Source organism: Pocillopora verrucosa, chromosome 7, assembly GCF_036669915.1.
Source record: "Pocillopora verrucosa isolate sample1 chromosome 7, ASM3666991v2, whole genome shotgun sequence".
In the NCBI taxonomy this organism is placed as follows: domain Eukaryota; kingdom Metazoa; phylum Cnidaria; class Anthozoa; order Scleractinia; family Pocilloporidae; genus Pocillopora; species Pocillopora verrucosa.
This window is the reverse complement of record NC_089318.1, coordinates 25001784-25020371: the sequence shown is the minus strand read 5'-3', so window position 1 is coordinate 25020371 and position 18588 is coordinate 25001784. Positions and strand designations below refer to the sequence as shown.

Sequence of the window (18588 nt, the reverse complement as noted above, 5' to 3'; positions counted from 1 at the left end):
AATCTGAAAAAGAAAAAGAACCAAAGAAAAACGTATATCGAGCAGGCCTGGCACCCAGCATATAACTGTGACACGATGTCAAAATTCATTCCTGAGTGGGACACATATCTTAAATGCGATCAATGTCCACGTTTTACACGTGATCAGAACGTGGCTGAGGCCAGTGGTGTGATTGTGGCGTGATATTTTTTATCTGAACTTCTTGGCGATTCCCGACAATTTTAATAAGTCGCTTGCTCTCCGTTAGCTAGTTCTTCGGAATACTGTGGAGCGGCCTGTTGCTAAAAAAAAGAGCGCTTTCTGTGTGAAGAAGCAGGAAAAAAAAAACTAATTGTTTCTCTCACGAGCATAAAGTAATCGTATAATATTGTATTGTTTACTTTTGGCGCAAATTGATTAGGATGCCCATATTTGATGATGTTGAGGACCTACAAATATATATAGATTCTTTGCAACACTTCCATCTACCATGATAAGTTTTAAGCCTTAATATCAAGCTGGTCCGTAACTTGGGCTGCCATACGAAAATTTACATGGAGGAAAAAAAGAAATCAAAGCTCATTAACCGTAAAATGTGCGCAAAGCGCTAACTGGCTGCGCGCGAGACTTTCACCTCCCGCTTGGGACTTTACTTACTCTGACCTAAATATAATACTGCAGCAAAACGCAAAACAACGACCTCCAAATTATCCCTCCCTAATGCGTAGCTTTTCAAAACGACTCGCTATCTTAATCTTTTGAGGGAGATCCAAATCGTTCCTTCCCTCTCTTCTGATGCCTTATTTCTCCTTACAGTATCATGAGAAGTGAGGAAATGACCATCAACTTAGGAAGCTAGTGATTGTTGAACAAATTCTCCTTTTCAGTATCATAGAAAATGTTTAGAGAACAGTAAGGAGAATATACATACTGATGTTTGGGTGTAAAGGGTTAAAGGACGCATATATTTGTAAAAGCGTTTAATCACATTCCCAAGTTTCAGGAATTTCGTCAAAATATTTTTAAGTATAACTTATGTCCAACTTTTTTTTTCATGTTTGCTTTGATATATTACATTGTAGTTCTTTACAATGTGGCTCGTTAGCTGGGGCATAAAAGAAACATTAAAAAGACCGCCATAATAATCAGTATTTCAAACATTTACAGGACCTTAATGAATTAAGAGGTTTGGCTTTAAAGTTTGTCATCACAGTAAAAGTACTGGAAGATTTTTCCAGTTGAGGGTTCTCTTCCATCACTGGTCTTAATAGTTTGAGCTTCGTTTTGTTATTGTTGGAGCGCTATTAGCTTCGGCAGACATGGTTGTTTCTTGTTTATTTTCAATGACGTTTTAAGCGTTAGCCCTTAATCAGAAAGAACAACGCAGAGCTAACGCTCGAAACCTCAGCTTTAGAAACTCTCTGTGGGGGTCAATTTTACGTTATCAATTTAGTTGACAGAACCAAATTATCTAGTAATACCACCAACGACGCAGCACCGAAGGTTTTTTTTATTCTATCGATAGACTTTTGAAATGCGTGTGGCCACTGATATGCATTCGTTAACACTTTTCCTGGACCAGCTGTGCAACCGGTTTTCGCTCAGCGTGCGCATATAGCGTTAGAAATAAACGGAAAAGGGTTAAGTCTAAGAGTGAAAGTGTAAGGTAATGTAGAAGGCCAGTAACTTTCTCCCGATTTTCCCGATTTCCTCAGTGAGCTGCTGTCTTATGTATCTTAGCTTTCTAAAATGTTTGCGAATAATTGTGTAAATCCCGAGAAGCGTGGTTTGGTTCAATCGCAGACTCAGATAGATATTACAATCGAAGGCTTCTTGTGAACTTTTGAAGCCGACGAAATCGTAAAAATAAATAACCGCATTCAAAGCCGAAACAATGGTCTCTTCACTTCATGTTCTGGAATACTTTTGTTTGATTTAGCACTGATCGCTCACTACTCTGCCAAGGTTCTGTTTACTATGTTTACTCTCAAGAAGCAAGAGTTGCTGTTTTACTCAGGTGGTTCTCTCGTGCTCTCCGTGAAGGTCCATCATAGATCGATATCCGTTTTATTAAATTTAACATTCTACTGCAAATGAAATTCAAATTCACATCGGCTCAAGGGGGCCGTGATAGCCCATATCGCTTGCACAAAGTAGGAAGTCCATGTGGACCTCGCTCGATATATTGAGATGCGAACGAAGGAAACTGGGCTGATTGTATGAAGTCGAGGCCTTTTATTCCCGTGGGTTTGAAAACATATATAATACCGTAGTGGCTCGATTTAGCGCCCGGGCGTTTATTTGCTCATGGTACCTAACGGAAGGGCCCTTATTAGGGACAGGGAGCTTATTTCTCTTTTGAGAAACAGCAGAATGTGCGAAACAAAGCTTTATTGCTGATTTGAAAAGGAAGAATAGCAGAAATTATAAAAGTAACATATTCACCTAACATGGTGGGAAATTTTGAAAATCACTAGTCATGAAAGTTGAGACTGAAACGAAGACCACTGTTTTTGTAATTAGGTTTCAAGTGAGCAATTAGGGGAAGATGAACACGGTTGATCTCAATGAACAAGTACTCTAACATTGCGATCACTGAAATAAAATAGGTGTGCTAATTGGAATTGAGGCGCTCTTTGGAAGGAGGGCGGGACTCTCATTAAAGAGTAGAGCTTATTGGAACGAGGGCGCTAAATCGAATCATTACGATAATACGAAACTTCAACACTTCATTTGATCTCAATCAGTATCGTTCACTATCCTAATCAAAGAAATAAGTTTTAAGTCCAACCTCGAAATCTCGATTGAAATGGTTGCGTATTTAAAAACAGTTGAACTATTCTACTGAGGAAAAGCAAAAGCACTTGACACAGAAAAAAAGTAATCGATTTAAAGACATCACCCACTCAAGACGCATAATGATTTTTTTATTAGTTTGTCAATTCTTTGCTTCAACTCTCAAGTGTCAGAGAATTTCTTGAAACGGTCAAAAAGGAGGCTCTTTTCTTTAAGACAGCATTTTGACAAATTCTGAAATGAATAAATGAAAGCAAATAAACTTTGATTATCGCTGGAAAGAGATTTCATGATATAATATTCAGTGTACATCAAACTCAGTGAAGTTTAAAGGGAAAACAGAAGTTTGAATGATTAGATTCAATATTTAACTTGCATGCGAATGTAATGAGAGAAGCGAAGACGAAAATTTTCGAATTGTTTGCTACGAAGAGATCGCGAGGAGGTTTCAAGGAAGCAAACATGAAGAGGTATATAATGTTTATATGCAAGTTTTCCTTATAACTCCGAAAATCAGTTATTTAGTAATTCTCCTTACTGTCGGCCTTAAAATTCCTGTGATGTTAGTTCAGGGAATTTGGTATTGGATCAACTTATAATCCTCTAGTTGTTACTTTTCTTTATTCTTATCACCTGTCTACTTAATATTGTATTGATATTGTCGGGCGAAATTCTGTGTTGGTCACTAGGGGGGGTAAGGGTTAACATCGATCCTTTGCCAAAGATAACCTAGCCGAGCATGGACAGCTGGTTATGTTGACTCACAGAGGAAACACATTGAAAAACAATTGTGGTTTTTTATTTCTTTGTAAACTTACGTAAAGAGTGACTCGTACCTTCAAAGTTGATTTTCCCATTTTTCTTGGTATCTGCATAATCAACCAGTGCATCAATCTCTCTCCTCGTCAGCCGCACGGGGACTCTGTTCAATAAGCATCTCAATTCCCCTGCCTCAATGATCCCTTTACCAGCTTCATCCCAGATACTGAACAACTCCAGGAGCTCAGACTGGGTTTCCTGTGCAATTTTCTTCTGCATTAGGACACAGAATTCCTCAAAATCCACTGCACCACTTCCTGTGGTGAAAGAGGACAAGGAAAGTTTTATTTTTCAGTTTGGTTGGTTTTGTTCCTTTGTCAACAAATTCGAAATCTTGTTGTTCTGAGAAGCTTCCAACGACACTATACATGTTCATTCGGTGACGGTGGAATTTGAACAATAAAGTTGAGTCAGACTGTAAAGTAGTTAGACTCAGTTTACTTCGAGCGCGCATGGGAGGCGTCAATTAACAATTAAAACTGAGAGGGACAAGGCCTAACAGGAAAAGGCCGGGAAAACATAACGGGGGGGGGGGGGGGGGTGTGGCTCATTATCTCAGCATTTCGCCATCCTATTACCCCTCCTCATTTACCCTGCAACGTTCGCGTGTAAATCTTCCTCTTTTATAGGAAAGAGTTTATTAATTTCTGAGGAAACTCTTGTGGTCCATCTTGGGGCAAGAGAAAGACTGAATTAATCATCAATTAAAGATTAATTGGCGTTCCTCTGATGAATGGCTGATATCGAAAAGTCACCTTTCCCATTTCCAATCGGTACTTAAAAAAAAAAAACTTTTAAAACGAGTGACAAGATTACTAGTTGGTGTCTCAGTAGTTTTCCATCATTGTGGCATACACAGGAATAACACTAAAACAATAAGAAATACTTCAAACAAATTTATCATGATTGAAGACCCCATTAGGCGGCAGAGGCGGAGCCAGGATTTTTCAAAGGGGGTGGAGGGTCACATTGTGTCAAACAGAGTGTATTCACCTGATTTTCATGTCGACCTCCAGGCAGTTTTTTACCTGATTCGGCAAAAAAAGGCTAACAAAGGGAAAGTAACCAGCGGCCCAGGGCCCTCCCCACTGGCTAGGCCCTCGGGCAGGAGGAGAAAACAATTTGACTACGAGTATTTCCAAGAAGGATCGACGTGTTAACCCAAGATCTACCCGTAAAAAGAAATTCCTTACTAGTCAGAAAGGACTCGAACCCTGGACCTCCAAATGCGAATCCAACCCGTTTGCCAAACGACCACGTGTTTAAATTGCCTCAAGAAAATATCATCTTCTAGTTGATGATAAATTAAGTTCTCCCTAATGAGACCCTTCACTGGGGGCCAGACGGGTCCCATTCTTTGGGGATGGATCCTAAAACATCCTTCTACACGAATTAGCCTGAGGTAGACACTTACCATCCGCGTCCACCTCTCTGATCATTTCATTCAGTTGTTCCTGGTCTGAACTCAACCCCAGTCTCTCCATGACTGTTTGGAGTTCGCTTGTGGTGATGGTACCATCTCCATCATGATCAAATAAGGAAAACGCCTCGCGAAACTCTACAAAACAGAGAATAACTCTTCATTTGCTTCAAATGGATGTTATGCGAAAACAAAAGCGACCAAATTGACCAATCAGCATGCATGAATAATCCTGTTTTCAGTCTTGTAAGAAAATAGTATTGATGACAATTCGCTTACAGTCGGACTGATATAAAAGAAAATGCTGGGTCACGCAGAACTTCTGAAACATTTATGTGTAGAGTTCTTTTTTTTACCTGAAATCACTTCTGAGGAAAGTTCACCCTGTGAAAAAAAATCGCAATTATAAGTAAAAAATATAAATTGTCTAAAATGTACGTTGAATTGTGGCGAAGTTTTTTTTTGTCAAAAAAAATTGATTTTGATCAAAATTATAGAAATTAGGTACAAGAAATTATACCTATTTGATTTTCAAGTAACAACTATGCGTTATTAGACACCCCAACGGTTATCTACTCTTTAGAATTTCAGATACCGCGCTTTATCAAGACAAAATTCACCAACAGCAGTTACCATAAATCACTTGTAAACATTTGGTGTCACAGAAATGTGTTTGAACTTTCTATATCTTGCTGTTTTAAAATAAATATCTAAAAATACTGCGGATCACCAAGTTGTGCCACACTTGATGTTCTATGTACTCGTAATCTTCCTCGAATAAACACCTCATTCTTCCGACTGGATATGGCATTATTTTTTTCCATGGCTCCATCTGCAGCGTTTGAGTATGAACGGTAAAAATAGAGTTTTACAAAATAATTTGAAGGAGTTTCTCTTTCACAACACTTTTTAAACAAAACGAAGCATTGAAAAAAGAAAGGTAGTGAAATATACCTGTAGCAATCTATTTTTTCTCAAGCACTTATTACACTGACTCTAAGCTAAAATCGTGCCCGAGCCAGGAGCGAAACCGGGTTACAACCTGAAGCTCACGTATTATGACGTAAGCGTTCTTAAAATCCCAATAGATTCCTTCCCCACCCCCCGATAAAAGAAACTCTCTGGCTAGTTCGGATTGATAGCGCTAAGCCGGCTTTCAAAACTAGCCGTCACAAATAATCCCTCACTTGATTTGAAAACGAATATTTGACAATTTCCTAAATTTCCTTAAATTTTCTGTGGGGCTTTCACATCCCACCTTACTATGTAATAATTATCGTCAAACATCCCCGAACCTGAATTGTCTTCGGCTGTTGAAGCGATGAAATGAATTTAGAAACACGAGAGTGCAAGTTACAAGCTCAAAGGTTTGCTAGTTATAACAATGCATTTTCTTTCTTCATATGTACACTCATCGAATTAATTAGCGCCATTTCGGCCTGGTAGTATTGTGTTCACCGAAATAATTAAAAAGCTTCGATGTAACAGCTTAACAACAACCCGAGACAACGCTATGGATAACGTAAACGTTGCCAGATTCAAGCTATACCTGGACTTTGTTCAAGAAACCTGCTCTGAGCGGCTGCCATTTCAGTTTCATAATCTCTGCCGCTACTTGAAGATGCATGCATAATCCTTTACCGCAAACAGCTCATAGCTCATACACATGTAGACTTCTTTACCCTTTTACCTTCTCAATAAACTAAAATACTTCAGTTATTTTTACAATTTCTTACCCCATCGCTAATTGTCCTAGCTTTGCTGTCCTTTCGAAAACTCATCTTTCGATCCGTTGGCATCTAACGCTTTGTTCGGTTGTCTTTAAAGAATGGTATGTAAATAACTTGAAGTTATTGACTTCTTACTTACCACACAATCCAAATACAATACTCCTGGTCAATATCTGGCCTTTGTGACGTCGTCAGTTGTCTTTGTGTTTACTAGCTGCTGCGTTTAGAATCCCGTTATAATCAGACGATAATAATCAGAGGTCAGTTTAATAATACAATTCCATATTTTGTTTGTTGCCACTTGCTCGAAATGGAACACGAATTAACAGCGTAAAAAGTAAGTCATCTCCCTAAGGAATAATTTCTTTTCTTTTTCCTTAATTGCGAGAGGACAAGTCATTATCACTTTTTCTCGCCTGACAGAATGAAGTATTTAGAAAAATAATGGACGTTTGTGTCTACAGCAGTCTTTGCTCTTTCTTTAGAAACTCTAGCCCGAATCTTTTCGGCTGCTAATCGCATAGTTGCTGCCTAATTGCTCCTCTGCAGCTTTTTTTTTTTCGTGCTCGATTTCAAATGCTGTCAATTAATTTTTTTTACCGTTATATCCCGTCAGTAAGAATAAGAAATATTGAAAAGAAAAAAGAGGAAGACAGTTAAAAAACTGTTAGTTGAACTATGCTAGCCTGAAATCCTCAGTTGAGAGTTGGATAAATGAGATGATCTAAAAAACTTGGAGGTGTACCACTTTGTTCTTAATTAACCCTCTAACATCCAAGATCTGATTGTTAATTCTCTCCTCTAGCTGCTCCATATTTCCTTGTAAATTGATTAAGAGAATTTGTTGTTCAATCAAGATAATATCTTGTATGTGATGAGTTTGAGTATTCTCACTACTTGTTTGCTGGATAGTGTATGAATACTATAGGGAGAATTTACATGTTAATCACTTCTGGGAGTCGAAGGGTTAACCTTTTAACCCCAAAGAGTGACTTGTATCCTATTTCTCCTTACATCATCATCCCTAAATCAAACATCAAGGTCATGAGAATAAAGGAAATGATCAAAACCAAAGAAGCTCCTGATTGTTAAACAAATTCTCCTTGTCAGCTCCTAAAGAAATGTATAGAGAAGAGTATAGAGAATATCCATACTGATGTTAGAGTGCAAAGGGTTAATACATTTTGACATCATATGTGATCTATCACTGAACAGGCGCACGGTAACATGGAATCATATCTATTTGTTAACCCTCTACCTCCCGAGATCTTTTTAGTAATTCTCCTTACTGTCTGCCAAATGATTCTCATTATGTTAGTTTGGAGAATTTGGTATCGGATCAATTAGTAATCCCATAATTGATATTTGTCTTTATTCTCATCACTTGTCTGCATGATATTGCATAGATATGGTAAGGAGAAATTCTGTCTTGGTCAGTCACGGGTGTTAAAGGAGCATATAATATACTGGAACTTCCTGGGAATATCTCTTTCAGAAATCTATACTAAGGGAACCTACTATTAGAAAATGTTCCAAGAACCTTTGTCAGTTGTAACCTTCATTACCCGGGCAGCTTTATTTATGAGACTCTTACAATTACTAACCCTGAAGCTTGCTTTAAAAGAGGTTTACTATAAGGCCAGGCATATGAAAGAGCAGGTTGATCGCAGTGCAAGAACCTACGAGGGTCGTCTCTGTTTTATTACAATTAATTTGCTAGGCTCTATTGTTTTGGCTGGTTTGCTATCTTTGATCTGCGACACAATTGCGCGCAAGTATGGAACAATGACTTCAGAGTGATTCTGGCACTTTAAATTGAGTGATAGACTGCAGTAGCCTTCAATTTCGTCACAACTACAACTAAAATAAGAGATGAAAATTTATTCATCCACGAAAAAACAAATCTACAAAATACCCCACAAACATAGACCAAGTGGAGCCATTAAAATAAACAATCCATTCAAATAGAGCTTTGTGTAGTAGTAACAGTTTTCCTTCTTCGAAAAACTTTCCAGTCCATCAAGCGTAAACGTTTACTTCATCATCTCGTTGACAAACTCTGCAAAAATTTTAAATGAGATAGCTCAATTAGATAAGACCCCAGTTTTTGACTACTGTATTGACCCTTTGACCTTTAAGAATGACTGGCATCTAATTTCTCCCTAGAATATCACCCCTGAATCAAACGTTAAGGTAAAGAGAATGAAGGAAATGATCACCATCAAAGAGGGCTCTTGATTTTAAAACAAATTTTCCATATCACCACCTTAGGAAACGTTAAGAGAATGTCATACGGAAAATACATATAATGATGTTAGGGTGTAAAGGGCTAACTCGCACGATTCATTCAAATTCAATAATAATAATAATGGTAACTAAACAAATAAAAAGATGAAACGATAAACGTCGGTCATGCGCGAGGATATCAATTTTGGCCCCCCGGGCGCTACTTCCCCACGAGGGAAAACACAAGAAACAACCGTTTTCCCGCAAAGAAAGCGAACGAAAATTGAAACGATCAGAGAAATCTGTAAAAATTGATGTTGAAAAACATTTTCAGTGCAACAAGAATCTATTACGCTGCGGCGGGCATACGAACAGAGCCTCGCTCCAAAATACCCAGCATGCTAGACGCGCAAGAAAGTAACGCAGAGCGTGACAGAATGACTCTAATCACCGCGGTTCAAATGTTTGAGTTTCTAACACTCGCTTCACTAAGGCTACATTACTATGTTTACATTTCTTTCGAAACACTTACTGTCAAAGTTGACTCGTCCATTTCGCTCCATGAACTTGATTATGTCCTCTATTTCTTCTTTAGAGATTTTGATGTCTTTGCTTTGTTTTTGCACGGCCATAAGCAGTTTTAGCAGCTCGTCGCTTGTAAAGTATCCCTTGTTTTCGGTGTCGTATGCTTTAAAAGCTTCTCTCACCTCCTGCTCACTTCCTTGCTTCATCTGTTTTACCATGAGTTCTGCAAACTCCTCGAAATCGATCTCTCCACTACCTGTCGGCAGGATTATGAGGCGATCAAACTAAATTTACGCTAGAAATACTGAGGTATCCTCCCAATGTCCGTGAAGTCGAACAAGGCCATTGGTTTAGGCGTAATCAGGCGGTTCAGTATAACCCTTGTCGAGTATGTAACCCTAAACTAAAGCCCCATTAAAGGTATGGGGAGGGGGAGAGGAAGGGGAAGGAGTTCCAACCGGCCTGATATCAGTTGAATCCACCCATGGGGTTCAAATCCCCGCTGGTATAGCCGTCAGGGCCCGGAATGGAAGAACTGCAGGTCTCCCAACCACTAGTAGGCTTCTGCTCGAGATGAAGACTTTAGAAACAGCAATAATATCACTGCAGGGAGGAAATTCAAACTTTCTCCTGTTACATTTCACCTTTTTATACCCTCTTTCGGGTATCCCGTAATACTCCCTTCTCGTAGGTTCGATTACCAGCCGCTGTTTGGAGAATGGACCTCCAAACACACCTTGTGGTTTCCTCTCAAGAGGATCGAAGACCAGACTCGAGAAAACGGCGGGAATCGAGCCATCAAAACATAAAACACAAAATTGGCTTTATAACATACACTTGACTGGTAAACAAATTGAAATTTAGCGATGGAATATCTCAAGGTGTTCATTCATCCTATGCTTCAGTTCAAATTAGAATTTGGATATTTGGTCACCTTTATGGACAGAAGAGAAAACAAATGCAACGCAAACTGCTCATAAAAAACCTCGCAGCATAGCTAGGACCCAACATCATCCCACGGGCTGGCTGGGATCGACCAAAAGCCACAGTACGGGTGGCAGAAACAGCGTTTTCTCAAGTGTTATCCCAGGTCTGTTCCTCGCCTCTACGATTTGAGCTAAAATGAGACAACGTACGTGTCGCCTGCGGGACAGAGGTAACGCCAGTTCTCACGCACACGTCTTAAAGTTACTTACCATCTTCGTCGACTTCCGACAGCATTTCCTTCACCTCTTCCTTAGTGGCCATCATCCCGAGGTTCTTCATGACGAGAAGCAGCTCATCCGTTGTGATCGTTTCGCTGTTATCAACATCGAAGATCTTGAAGGCTTCTCTGAATTCTGAAGCACAGAAGCACAGGGATTCTATTCAGTTAGTGCGATTAGTGCCATGATCATGTGTTTCGTTCACGCGGTCTACAATACCACTGGTTGTTTTTTTTAATCTTGCCGCAGCTGTGCGTGACTACCAATAAGTCACTTTATGAAATTGCGAAACAAATCGAAAATTGGTGGAGAAATTGCGTGACAACTCCGCAGTTAGTGGCGAAATTGCGTGACAACTCAACAGTTGATGAAGAAGTTGAGTAACAACACGACAAATGGTTAGGAAGTTGCATGAAAACACGACGATTAACTATCAAGTTGCGTGACGACTCGACATTTGATGATAAAGATGAGCGAAACTCGACAATTGGTGGAGGGAACTGCGTGACAAGTCGACATTTCGCGTTTCCAGAAACAGAGCTTAAAAACAATTGGCTTTGCCCCCAGGTACCTGATAAGTGCTACTACAAACTGGGCTACAAAGGAACATGTTGGGGGCGAGACTAAACTGTGAGAATTCATTGCTCTGTGCACCAAAATAATGTATGAATTGAGGCACCTTTGACATTCTTTGAATATGAAATAACAAATAATAATTTATTCTTACAGCTGGTCTACCGTAAGGCATCGAGTATGATTTAATAAGTATAGCAGAAATGACACAGCTTTGACATATCATTAACAACATTGGTTTTGAGGTCATGTTTGGGTATACTGCTCATTCTGATCACTATAACTGTAACAACTGCTCCTCACCACAGGCTGCCTAAGCTCATGTAAAAAATGAACGGAAACGCGACTCTTGCTTACCTTTCAGCTGCTCTGGACTCAGTGATGCCGACTGAAGCAAATGAAAGAAATGTTAGTTGTACTACAGTGTGATAAAAAAATTGATCCTTTGTCACGCAACAGAAGTCACACCACGCAACAATAATACAAACTAGCAAATGTGAATTAAAGCTGTATAATTACTAAGCTTCTAAATCTTTAGACAAACCTAACTTTATGTCTGGTAAACAACAAAAGCAATTTGCAGAAATAATTAATGAAACTTAAGAAAAACTTGGACGCAGATTGCACAAGCTCATTTAATACAACCAGAATCCTTGTGACAGCTACAGCAAAGGTAAAACGAAAATAAAATAACGATCAATCGCATTAATTTTATCACAAGTAACTATTCGGCGATAATTTTCGCGACTTATCTTATGGACACAGGGATTAGACGCTTCTAATTTGTTTGCAATCAAATTTCGGTGTTGAGCGTAAGAGAAAGGTACGCTTTTCGCTTCGTATAATTTGTCAAACCAAGCGGCCACGCGTGATCTTTTACGGTGGATCTGTCTTCCGATGTTTTAATACTCTCGCCTTATCCGAGATCACAGCGGCACTCGACTAATTACGAAAGCATAAACAGACAAATTTGATCGACATACAAATTCAGTGACTGTGTCGAGTAACTACACTGTACGAGCTTTTTCAAAACTACATGGACACCTCTCTAGAAATCAGAGAGATTTTCTTTTTCGAGCTGTTTGAGTACAGACTAGGAAGGATTCAAACGCAGTAAATGCTTGCAAAATGAGAGAAAACACGCCAAATCTACTACAGCTGCATTGTTTACATTCCTGAACTGACCAATGCATTCCGAGAAGTTAAAGTTTGCTGTTCGCATTGCAGCGGATTGTTTCGCTTGGTGTTTTCCGATCACTGAACCCTCATTATAAGAGTTAATAGTCCAAGAAAAGAAATCAAATCGAATAACATTAATGACAAAAGTAAGAATAAAAATTAGGATTCGGAGCGGAAGATTAGTACTGGGCGGTGTGTAAACAACCGATGAAGAACATAATTCGGTCTGTTTTGAATTTGGATCTCTCTGATTTGCGGTGATTAATCCTCGACCTCTCCAAATACGAGGATGACGACGACATTTAGCAATAACTCTATAATTGTGTTAGTTTAGGGGCTCTACTCATCGGGACTATCGACATACAGCGTCATGTTGAAAACCATGAAACTTTCGGTTGAAAATGACTCAACATTCAACATCACGCGGGGTTCAAAGTGAGATACGTAAAAAGTCGACAAGTGAGATTCACTTACCATTTTGCTGGTGGACAATTAAACCGATTAACACTGATTTTCCCAAAAATCGCCGCTATCGCTGAGAGTGAAGCGAGAGAATACAACCCAAGACAGGAACAATGAAATTACAAAAATTCCCAACCCTAATTCTAGGTTATTGTGTTTCAAGCCACGCGATAAATGGATAATTGTTCTGATCACTGGACCGTGCCTTGTATATTGTGTCTCACAGGGGTAGGGGGCGTGTAGGAAATTTGCAAGTTTCAATCCCTTGATCGCTTGAAACAAAAGCCCTTTGTATCTTTAGTTAGTAAAAGACACACTAGAACTGTTATGTGCAAGAAAAATATTCCCCTTTAAGCGGCAGAACCGTGGTCTGTTCGCAAAAACGTGTAAACTATGAGACTTGGACCCGACCCTTCATAAATTTCCATTGTCGCGCATATATCCTCGAGGTAACGCAATGGCTTTTCTCAAATCTGTTCGTCACATTTCGCCTTTAGTTTGATTATTCGTCTTTTGCAAACGAGCAGCAATTTACAAACGCAATCACACTTTTTTCCATTGATTTTTTCTGTTTCTAAATAGCCATATACGATACACCAGAAAACATGTTCAACTTTTCAGTATTCGTGACTCTTAGGACGACAGTATTTTTCAAAACCGATTCAATAGTTTACCATATATAGGCATTAAGTTGGCACAGTTTGCAATGCTCCGGAGTTTAGGAAAACGCACAGACTCCGTGCGTGAGACTCAACAGGGGTATTTCTCAGGGGGGAGGGATGGGGAACCAGGGCGGTGTGTTCAGACAAAAGGCTAATTATAAATGCGCTCGAATTAAGAAAGATAAACTAGAAATAATCAGGGATCAGCAAAAAGTGCGTTCGATCTAGCGTAGAAATAGATATTTTTTTCACCGCGTTAACAAAATCCAGTGAAGCTACGAACATCCAGAACTAAGCGAGTCTGCCCGAGGAATTTCACTCAGCTAACGAGCCCATTAAGTAATGGGCTCCTGGCCAACAGAATTCGCAGCTCTTGTATGATATCGAGGCGAGTGGTCAGCCAGTTTATAAGGCGCCCCAAAACTGAAAATGGCAGAGCATCCAGAGAGAAGCGACACGTGTACTACGCGTCCTCTTAACTTCGAACGCAATAAATGAATAACATTTTAATACTTGCTTTTTTGAAATATTTCAGTGTGTTGGGTAAAGCGTGGGCCGAGAAAGGCCTGGGTATTAGTTAAAAAAAGGTCCTTGACGTGAACATGAGTTATTCTAGACAAAAAAAAATCGCAGATCGTTCGATTCGATTCGAACCGAGTCATCAATACTTGGGACTTTTAACTGAACTCTGCACAGCGCACAACGAAAACTTTTTATTTTAAGACAAGGGAAACTTTTCGGCGACATGCATCAAGTTCCGACAATTTTACATCAAACGGTCTTGAGGTAGGCCAAGGATTTTATATTTTTATTGTTATCATTAAAATTTTAAACTGAGAGGTACAGACAAAGGATCTTGAACATGTTCCAGGAGCTTGTTTTGTGAGCTTAGTCATATCAGGGTATGATTGGTCAATCGAAAAATTAACGCACAGGGAGAGCCAATTTGCTTTTCGTAAACAAGCATCTCATTAAAAATTATATGATTTCGTACGGATCACAAACGAATTCGCTCGTCAGTGCTCTCCAAGAACGGTTAAACAATACAAGATGAAAGTGAGGGTCGCCGCTTTTTTGCTGTTGCTTTTCATCGCTTATCATCACGGTAAGAATTTAATGTAAATGTAGATATAATCACTGACAGAAAGGCTGGATAGCCATTTTCATACGGTAAATTGCCTTAACGCAGACTGAAGAGGTAAGAGATGCTTACGCTGAGACGAATAAAACGCACCTTACTCGGAAACAAAAGTTAATCATGACGTTTTTTCTGAGTAAGGTCCCTCTCTCCCGTAAGTCGCTATTTCGACATAACCTCACTCACTAAACATCTTTCCAGAATTGTAGTGCGAGATGAAAATGCAGCTCATTTCGTATTTATTCAAACTTCAAACTTGCTGGTTATTCTGGTACTTGCTATTAAGTCATGATGTGACAATAGGCCTATAGACAGTGATATGAGCTGGATAGGTATCAAGTTACAATAAAGTCTCGCATGTACATGTAAACACTAACATACACTTACTCGGCAATAGAAGTGATTTGTGTACTCTTTCTTGTGAATTCAGGGTTATCTACACAAGCCTCTCTTAAATGTCTCTGCAGAATATGATCTAAAGCAGTGAAAGTTGAAATATGTTCTTATGGGCAACCAGAATTTCAAGTGTCCAGAATTAATACTTTATGCAAAGCCTTCATGATTGTTGAAATAGATTTCATAACGCCGGGGTCTTATCCTGCCCGGTATGAGGATTTTTATCTGCTTTTTTCCTTTTAACTAGGCTAAAAGACATCTATAAAATTGATCAGCAATTTCTAACCAGGTTAAGAAAACAAAAATTATTCTAACTTCTGCAAGAACCAAGATCTATCGCGATAATTTAAGAAACGTTTGCAACCGCCATATAAAATTCATTTTAAAAATTCGAAATTAAATATTTGAAAGTTCATCTAGTATTTTTTTGTGGTCAGCCACCGTTAATTCATTGTAATGCAAATTCTTAGTCTTGATGAACCTTAAAATCGCTCAGCACTATAACTACGTTTAAAAATGTAATAAATTGATTGCGTCCCCTTGCCAACCGAAAAACAGCATAAGTGTTTTAGCCCTGCAATGTGGGCGAGTACTGCATATTAGGTCTGTGCTGCTTCGCAATTCTACCAGTTTTTTTTGTTTTTTCCGTAGTACGAGAACTTCTGCCCTAAGAAAGCGTTATGCATGCAAATGGTAATATATGTTTAAAGAATAGGTTGATGACCACCCACAAACGTGGAGATTGTTCAAGCTATGCAATGATTTACAGTACCATTTTTTTTAAAATGATCTGCTCTCAAGATTGTATATGGTGTCACAAGTGGCGAATTTTATCAGCTGGTTGAATGAGGCGGGCTGTCCCTTCGGTTAACTGAGATCTCAAGTAAATGCGCAAAAAGTTCGGTATGTGGGGAGTTGAAATAATAAATAATGAACCCACAGATTTGAAAGAAGAACGAATAAACATCATCACTGGTTTAGTCTGGGGCGGATCGTTTTAGTTTTTTTGCTTTCTTTTGGCTCGGCCAGAGTTTTCAATGTTTTTCCGATCCTAATTCATTTCCTCAGGCGGTATATTGTTTCCCATAGGCCCTTGTACGAGTGCATAATTATGTTTAATCACCAACTCTAATGACACTACAACTCACTATTTTATGAGAAAAATTATGCAGTACTTCTATGCTAAATCGTGAATAATTGTCAACCGGTGAAGAGTTTGAAAGGGAAACTGAATAATGCAGTACATATCGGTCGATTTGCGGTTTATGTTTCCCCATAGGCGTGTACGACGTGATAAGATGTTTAATACCAACTTAATTGACAATAAAAACTCACATGTATGAGAAAAATCTCAGTACTTTCCTAATGTAAAATCTTGATTGAATAATGTCATAACCGTGAAGAGTTTTGAAAGGAAAATGAACTAATGCCAGTTACATATCTAAGGAATAAATAAATGATCTCCGAGTGCACGTAATAAGCTTCCCACTCCTTTTCAGTTTAATTTCACACTGAGTCCATTCCCTTTTTCTCTTTTCCAAGGCTGCTCATTTAAAATTGATAATATTTACACTTTAACGCACGAAAATCAAGATTCGTATGCTAGAGATCGGGGCCCAAAGTTTTTTGTAATAAAGGACCGGAATAATGCTATCCAACGATTCATTGGATAAATTGTTCTTCCGGTCGATAAGTGGATAGCAAATCAATTCCTATTATCCACCGTATAGGAGAGTTTATCTGGTGAATAAGCGTTATCCAACTCTGTGAACAACCGGGGCGGCGGCTGATTTAATATGTTTAAAAAACTTGTCGTGTAGTTGTGCCCATTCACGGTCTGCTCCGTATGTCGGCTCTGTCATGAGAGTTTTTAAGAGGCCACGCTCATCCAAACGCTTCAATATACAAAATACTAATGGTCAAAATTTCTTAACTTGATTTTCCTAGGATCAAAGTCTGGAATGTATGCTTGTAAGAAGTTCAACAAACCTCGTGGGAACGATTGTTAAAGTGTTTTCACAGGAAAAGTGTCGTTCCAACAAAACCAATGCATCAAGGTCTACTTTAAGTATTGGAGAAGTGAAATATTATTCTCAAGGGCTGTTGCTCATGAGCTCTCTTGTTGGAAGCTCAGAAATCCCACCTGTGGAGAAGCCGTTTGCTCTGATTTCACTTGTGATATCAACCTGTTGCAATGACAAACGACAAACTGTAACGCAGGCTCAGCCTATTCTTTCAGCAGTTGTTCTTTATTCTTGGCATGCGCATCGGCATCATTAATGTTTTGACGTGAAATTTTGGACATTGACAGCTCAGTTGCATGTTCATGTTTTTGGGAATATTTGTTTTCCGATTGATAGGAGTTTTGAGTAATTTAAAAAAAGAAAAAAACAAAAGTTTTGTGTTGTATAAACACGTACTTACGATTGATTCACGTTTGATTTTTTTAGAGGCTCAGCAAACCTCAGGCTTTTTTGTTAATCATGTATGGACATCTCAGAAAAATATCAATTTATGCTACCAGCACTCCAAACGCTGGGGTTGTTTATTTTACCAAATTCTCTTTTTAGTTTCAATATGAGAAGGGAACTAAAGAATTCACTTCTCAATCAACCAGACTGATTAAACAGGATTTTTGGTTCAAAAAAACGGTGTTGGAGGGAGAGGGGTGATTTGGTAAAAAACGTATAAGATCAAATTTCTATTTATGTTCAAGTATGACCTTTCTAGTCTTCCATTTATGAAGGAGCTTAGTTTGATTTACCATTCAGCAGAAGGCATCTTTCCGGAGCTGCAAGTTAAGTCCATTATCTCTGGAGGACGCACGTTTCTCAGCGGAGAAAGATTTGAAGAACGAGTCGGGGAAAGTTTTGCTGGGTTTGGCAACTAATAATGGCTTCTAGGGCTTAGAGGTTTTCGGTTTTAGACACGGCTTTTTGGATAGCTCAAAAATGGCTGATATGTGATCGATTCCAGGCCGTAACGAATTTACTCAATTGTCCTAATGAAAAACGAGAAGCATAACAACGAGGTCATTCAAAAAATCATACCCCTGGGGTAAGGCATGCTCCGGAAGCGAAAACTCCAAACTTTTTTTTTCGATCTAGGAAAATGCTTTCCGTGCGGACTATTCAAAATTATTGTCAGGAAAGTGGTCACGTCCACATATAACCTATACTTAGTTTTAAAGAGATGACGAGCCGTTGTGTTTTGTTCAGGCAAGTCAAGTTTTGAGTGTCGATGATGACAGCTTGATAATTCCTCAGTGGATGACTGCCGTTTCTATGGGCCTGGCTTCTATATTGGCTTGCTGAAAAATAACAGCATGAAAATTTATGACATGGTGCAATAGATGATACTAACGTAGTGACCTTTGGTCAGAAACCTGAAGCTTTTTTTCCCTCATTCCACCTTCATTCATCGATGTCGTCTTTCTCTTTCCTTTTTTCTTCCTCAACTGAGGAGTCATTCCTCTTGC

The 18588-nt window shown here is 39.0% G+C and overlaps 2 protein-coding genes across 2 annotated transcripts; both read right to left on the bottom strand.

The window, feature by feature from the left end:
- Nucleotides 1-2885: 2885 nt before the first annotated feature.
- Nucleotides 2886-6864, bottom strand: LOC131788480 (uncharacterized). Its single transcript, XM_066169938.1, has 5 exons — nucleotides 6751-6864; nucleotides 5371-5398; nucleotides 5009-5152; nucleotides 3612-3851; nucleotides 2886-3009 (listed from the first exon to the last, which is right to left on the bottom strand). Exons 1-5 carry the CDS (start codon nucleotides 6811-6813, stop codon nucleotides 2987-2989), a joined length of 498 nt encoding a protein of 165 aa, XP_066026035.1. The 5' UTR covers nucleotides 6814-6864; the 3' UTR covers nucleotides 2886-2986.
- A 1741-nt stretch (nucleotides 6865-8605) lies between these two features.
- Nucleotides 8606-13085, bottom strand: LOC136282661 (calmodulin-like). The gene is made up of 5 exons (XM_066170341.1): nucleotides 12927-13085; nucleotides 11631-11661; nucleotides 10692-10835; nucleotides 9503-9751; nucleotides 8606-8803 (listed from the first exon to the last, which is right to left on the bottom strand). Exons 1-5 carry the CDS (start codon nucleotides 12927-12929, stop codon nucleotides 8778-8780), a joined length of 453 nt encoding a protein of 150 aa, XP_066026438.1. The 5' UTR covers nucleotides 12930-13085; the 3' UTR covers nucleotides 8606-8777.
- Nucleotides 13086-18588: the final 5503 nt, after the last annotated feature.